At 36.9% G+C, this 7,005-nt stretch overlaps 1 protein-coding gene across 1 annotated transcript; it reads right to left on the minus strand.

Annotated features, from left to right (window-relative positions):
* Nucleotides 1–3,813: 3,813 nt before the first annotated feature.
* On the minus strand, nt 3,814–6,795 carry LOC108667166 (28S ribosomal protein S28, mitochondrial-like). Its single transcript, XM_018154154.2, has 3 exons — nt 6,578–6,795; nt 6,184–6,305; nt 3,814–4,388 (listed from the first exon to the last, which is right to left on the minus strand). Exons 1-3 carry the CDS (start codon nt 6,758–6,760, stop codon nt 4,232–4,234), a joined length of 462 nt encoding a protein of 153 aa, XP_018009643.1. The 5' UTR covers nt 6,761–6,795; the 3' UTR covers nt 3,814–4,231.
* Between the last annotated feature and the right edge of the window lie 210 nt (nt 6,796–7,005).

Here is a 7,005-nt window from a genome sequence, read left to right on the forward strand (position 1 = left end):
TTTAGTTAGATAGCATGTGAACACCGGTAGGGCATATACGGTAGCCATCACACATTTTAACATTCTGTCAAGGATTTCCATACACTGTTGTTCAATTATGTTTACACAACGTCAATGATTCATGCTTTTTCTGTGCCAGCTGCCCGAAAAACTTCTGGACTGAGGCTATTTTTGAATTAAAATAAAACTACAGTTGAGTCAGTTTATTCAAACTGGGTTCTTTAGTTAGATAGCATGTGAACACCGGTAGGGCATATACGGTAGCCATCACACATTTTAACATTCTGTCAAGGATTTCCATACACTGTTGTTCAAAGCGCGAGGCGGCACCGTCTCAAGCATGACTGTTTCAATTACACGGATTAAACCAGCCCATAATTCAAGCTCAATTGAAATTTACCTAAAACCGATCAAAAGATTAAGCTCATTAACCCCTTCACCTAATCAAGACCGACACACGAGTTGCTGATGCCCTAATTTTCTGTCTTTCGATAATATAAGAAATTTAACTTTTTTGTGTTTGAATGATTCGTAAAAAATACCGTCAAAACATTTCCCTGCAGCAACCTTCACCAATGGTATTCGTACCTAAAGGCCTGGTAATTCTAGTTACCGTTGGTGCACCGAAGATTGAATACCGCAACCAAGTTCTAAGTCAATAAATTCTGTTAGTAAAGTATTTACTTCTCGTCGGTGGCGGCAACTCATTGTGAAGATCTTCACACCTTGTGTGAAGATAATAAATAATTTACATAAATAATATAAATAAACGTTTTACAATAAATCTACAGTTCGAACAGAGAGAAATAATACAAATTTCGTTACGTCCGAGGCTAGAGAAATGTTTCACGTGCCTAAAACGAAACTTTCCTTGAAGTTTCGTCATTATTAAAGAATTTGATTAGGAATTAAAGAAAGAATTATTAATCATTAGAAAACCATGTTGGAGTTGAGAATTGGAAAGAATAACATAAATTGATTTAGGTAGGCTGTTATCTGACCACATTTTCCCGGCCGGTAGTTCACGTTCTCAGTCCATTCAACACACGCAACGGTTCGTTATCTCTAACTACAGGTTCCGTAGATAAACAATCACTTAACCAACTAAGAATAAAAGTTTTCCAAATACTTGGATGAGTTAATAATGAGGATAGCGTACACATTCACTTCCTGGGCAACTTTTCACTTGAAAAAAAGCATACTCTTTGCAGTTACAGTTACTGAGAGGAAATGAGTGAAGGGCTTGGCAGTTTCACAGCGCCACACCTCACCCAATCACTACTAACGCAACACTGAAGCCCGCCGCCCGGCCAGTGTTGCCAGGTTTTTTCTCTTCGAGAATACCAGATTGCCTAGCTCAAAATACCAGAAATATACCAGAAATTCTATTGTTCGAAAGCTGACTAATACCTCCAAATTTTATGAAACTATTCGTCAGAAACGTTGGTTAGAAAAAGAAAAATATATAGATCTCAGTACTCACTGCAGTGACTGACAGAGAGCGCATTTCTCGTCGACGGAAACGTGGTCACGGACGGATAGACGGACGGACAGACGGACATGGTGAGCACAATAGTGAATTTTTTTCATAAATGAGAAAATGCGCTAAGAAGTATTAGGTTGCCAGATTAAGAAAAAGGCCAATTTAGCTCACAAAAGGCCCAAAACGGCCCCATTTAAAATTGATAACAAAATTCATTAAACCAATTAAAAGAAAAATTTTTTAGTGCCTCGTACTAAATGACTTGATGTATCGAGAAACAGCGATTTTACGACAGAAATTACTAATGAATTTACTATTTTTCACAAAAGGGGATAACTATCTGCAGTCTCAGCTGAGTCATTCATGGTTTAAATTATAATATGAGTGGGCAACCCCCATGCTCCCTATGCTTCAGCCATGGCGTCATTGGCGTGGTCCGGATTAGGCGGCACTCGGCCAGTGTTGCCATCTAAAGTCTAAACGAAAGTTTTGACACAGTCGCGTATCGAAGTTCAAATTTAATCATCTTGAGCAAAATGATATTTTGAGTGAAGGACAAAATTAGTTCCAAAAAGCTGTGAGTAACATTTTTCATGAAAAAGCCTCAAACGGACAAAATGGCCAAATAAACTTTGCCAGGCCAATGCATGGTGAACCTAATTCAACCATGAGGCCAATGCATCTAAAAAATGCCAGATTTGCGAAATTTGGCCCGAAAAAGGCCTATCTGGCAACCCTGAATTTAGTCAGTTAGTCGGTTACTTGTCACTGGGAGGCTTTGGACGACCTCACACGTCCGGCACCACCAAGCGAAGCTCTATTTACAAATTTATATTTGAGAATGGAATAAATTCGTCATTTGTTATTGACGACTCAAATAATTATCTTTTAGTCAGTTATTAAGATTACGATAGTCTATTTAGTATAGCAGCGGTGTGCGCGTTGATTTGATTAGGCTTTTAGACCTGTCGCCGATTCTCAAAATCGCAGAACATTTACAGCTTGTTGCGGTCTCAAACACGCAACCCACAGCTACAATTTTAGCTGGTATTTTATTGCAGTTTTCCAATTGCCGGTGCAATGCTAAAATTGACGGAAACGACATACGCATAACGCTATGGTATAGTATTCTATAACACCGTTTCCTCAGAAGAATAAGTAAATATTTGTTCTAATAACAAAGAACATTTTGCCATTGCGGGAGATAACCTGATCTGCTCTACGCTTGAACTGTGGGTAACGAAGTGTGTCACTAATGGAACAAATAATCTATTAATTTTTCTCAGTATTGACGCTGCCGAGCATTGCGTTCCTAACACCATGGTAAGCTCATGACCATTTGTTATTTTGACACACGTATGAATTTGATCTTTGTTCGTATTAATAACAACTACCATTCATATTGATATTTAATAAAAATCCTCATTATTGAGTAGGGATAAAAATTATCCTAACATATCAAGAGTGACGAAGGAGTTCCAAGGTTAAAAACATGTCGACCAAATGAGATATTTACTGTTATTTAATTAAGTTTTTACAAATAAACAATGTTACCTTTAAGAGACACAAGACCATGACGCCATAAGTTATTACCGTGTTACTACCCGTCTGTAACTCATGTCGTAAGTAATAAAACGAAGGTAACGCTTCATTATCTCGACTGTAACGCTACTATGCACGTCATCAAACTTCAGTTACGTTGCTGTGTGCGTCATTTAACGTATGTACAGTAATTTATGTCACCACACGTCCGCACCGCGTGCTTCGGTTGTCAAGTGAGTGCGACTAAGTGGGAATCCGTGCCTGCTGAACACAAAAAAAATATAGCTCATTACTCACTGCAGTGAGTGACAGAGAGCACATTTTCTCGTCGACGAAAACGTGAAGTCACGGAAGGACAGACAGACGGACGGACATGACGAGCACAATAGTGCATTTTATTCATAAATGAGAAAATGCGCTAAAAAGGAATTGGTTAAATTGTTTAATTTGTGACACAATTACTATGCGTCACACTGATACGTCATTTTCCCGGTCGTTATTAGGTCAGGATAACCCACCCAAGGGGGCGAAAATAGCATCGTTATTTAGACAATCCTACACATTTCTTTGAGTGCACTCTTTCAAGAGGAGGCTTTCCCGAGCGCGGCTTGCTCGGAAGGAACATCCTTCTAATCAACACAGCTTCTCTGCTCTTGCCTGTCCTTACCCGAAGACTCTTTCTTTGGCCGACCCTACGAAGAACTTTAAATGTTAAGCGAACAGCGACATTCACTAGCATATCGGTCGAAAAACTTCTGGACTGAGCCTTTTTTTGAATTAAAATAAAATTACAGTGGAGTCAGTTTATTCAAACTTGGTTCTTTATTTAGATAGCATGTGAACATATCGGTAGGGCATGTAGCCCATCACTCTGTCAAGGATTTCTAAACACAGACGTTCAATTATGTTTATACAACGTCAATGATTCATGCTATTTCCGTGCCAGCTGCCCGAAAAAAAAAACATTTCAACGCTCTGATGAATTGCTGGTTACTTCCCTCGCTCCTCCGCCAACTTCGCATTAAATACTAAGGCCGTCATTAACTTTCTCCTGTCACATTCATTACCCTTGAAAAATGTTTATACCACCACCTATGGGAAATTTATTTTGGGAGCTATTGATCAGGTAAATTAGCAATAAATTAAGAACAAAAAACACTGTTATTGATCAGGTAAATAAACAATAAATTTAGAATAAAAGCACTGTTAATGCTTGGAACTGCGGCCGAGAGGAGAGGAGACGAGACCGAGAAGCTTAGCATCAGCCTCCAGTAAGGTCAGGTCTATGGTCGAGCCCAGGAAACGTGACGACAGCTCAGCGTCTAGCAGACGTATTCTCACCACGGCTCCACGTATGAACTTCCTACAAACAAAACATTTATTTACAATAATGGGAATATTTATTGTAGCATTTATCACATCTTGATTCATGAGAAAAATGTCATGAAATGATATTTTGGGGTCTCGGAGGCTGAGATTCGCCACAACAAAAATAAATTATTAGGTACGCACAGTTGATCTTACTAGGTACTGGTACCTCTCAACATGCACATTAGCACAAAACAGAGGTAATAGGTAATGATATAATACCTCAAAAATTGTATTGGTAGTATTGAATTGTTACTAAACAAGCGTTAGATGGTGCAAAAAATAAACAGAAATTTTTGATAAATCTTGTTCAGGTCAAGGCAAACATGTCGCACAAAACAATAATATAAGTTGATGGCAATTTTATCTAAGGAGTTGAAATGTTTAGCCTTACATTTACTTAGCACGGCTTTGGGAGCTACATGAGTGAATAGGCATTTTTTCCCTGTCTCATTTAGTAAACAGGATATAAATGACTGGCAAACTTCCGAAATTTGATTGCAAAACTATAAAATGAACGAAATAATGTAAACTACAAAATTCTGAGAAGGCATCAACCATCTTTGACTAAGCGGATTGGCATAAAGGGCAAAGTCAATAATAATTTTTTGCATGAAGTCTGTTCTTTTAGCATGTCAGTAGGCTCAACTTAACAGAGATAAGTAGCAATTTATTTAATCTCTAACTATACAAGGTTACCCATTCTAAATGATGAATCCAATTTAATAAACTTTTATTTATCTAGGTCTAAATTCAAAATGAATAATTTATATACAAATGGAAAGAGAAAGATTTAAATATTTGTAACCTATTCAAATGCAAAATTGGGTGGTGAATTTTTTCTTTCATTATCAATTCAGTCTCCTTTCCTTCAGTCAGTGTTAGATAGGACGCATAGGATGTGAAGATCTGGCTCTACACTTCTGGCCACTGAGATCACCTGATCTCACCCCATGTGACTATTTCTTATGGGGCTACATAAAGGAAGCTGTTTACGTCCTGCCTCTACCAGCAACTCTGTTTACGTACCTCTACCAGCAACTCTGTGTACGTCACACCTCTACCAGCAACTCTGTTTATGTACCGCTTCTACCAGCAACTCTGATTACGTCCTGTCTATACCAGCAACTCTGTTTACAATAACTCAGGGTCTCTTGTAAAAGTGAGACCGGGGAACCACAAAAAAAAACTCTGTTTACGTCCTGCCTCTACCAGCAACTCTGGTTGATCTGAAGAACCGTATCACTGCTACGGTGCACTCAGTAACAGCAGTTATGCTTTCTCGTGTGTGGGACGAGTTTGGCTGCCGTTTAGATGTTTGCCGTGCAGCACAAGGAAGACATATTAAACATTTAAAAATATGTAGAAAACTAGAAATAACCTTGAATCTTTCTCTTTACATTGGTGAATGAATTATTTATTATAAATATATACTTAAATAAATACAAATTTATTAAATTGGGTCCATCATTTAGCATAACCCTGTACAATGGGATTTAGCATTTTTATGAACATTGACTTACAGAACCCAATTAGCAATTCTCATGCACTTAACTACAGGCAGAAATTCCCTGATATAAATATCTTACTACCATGTTGAACTTAATTCATAGCAATATCTTGATTTTAAAACAAAGGATTAAAAAATGAATGAGAAATCTTGTGTCCAATGAGTAATGACTATGCCAAAAATTTTCATTGAAATTTGAAACATAAATATGTATATAAACATATAATGAATAATAAAGACAAGGTAATTATGCATTAGATTAATGACAATAAAAAATTACTCTTGATTTTTGATGGGTCGCTGACACACGGCTAGGAACTTGCCCCCCCAGTCAATGTAGAGGTCATCACCCACAACTTGCATCACACGTCCCTCCACCAACTTGCCCCGAGGGTCTCCCAACTGAAGGAATAACCATATAAGCATGATTAAATATTCTATCATCAATAAATAAATATTCCATCACCATATATGCATGATTAAATATTCCATTATCATTCAGTAAGAAAATTTACCATTAAAAAAAAAAAAAACAGACAAATCCAAAAACAATCTGATAATCAATGGATATTGGATAATGATAAGTTTATCTTTTGATGGAACTTTTAGAGTTGGAGTTAGAGTTTCAATAAATTTTGACATTAATTAGGAAGAGAATTGGATGGATATAATACCTCAATAAACTTGGAGTTCCTGAGAAGACTTAGAAAAGTTTTGGGAGGAGGAGGAGTTTCTTTGGCAGGTTCTTTCCTAATAATTTTGACTTCTTTGAAAGTGGTTGCTTCTTTAGGTAATGCATGCAATCTTGCACAAGTTGCAAGTGCTCTACATGATACAAAAAATCTGTCTGATAGCATCTTGTACCTGAAATTTTGAAAAATGTTTTAGAATCTAAAACATTAAATAAATAGACATACCAATGATGAGTAAAATATGAAAATGTGAAGTTCAATCAATGAAAATATTGTATAATATTCACTTAATACTAATCAGAAAAGAAAATATCTCCCAATGATAATACTACATTTCCTCCTGTAATAATACATTTATTAGCCCTGGACCCAAATTTGCACTTTGTTTAACAATAAGATAGGAGATAATT

This window comes from Hyalella azteca, unplaced genomic scaffold (genome assembly GCF_000764305.2).
Source record: "Hyalella azteca isolate HAZT.00-mixed unplaced genomic scaffold, Hazt_2.0.2 contig8068, whole genome shotgun sequence".
Lineage (NCBI taxonomy): Eukaryota > Metazoa > Arthropoda > Malacostraca > Amphipoda > Hyalellidae > Hyalella > Hyalella azteca.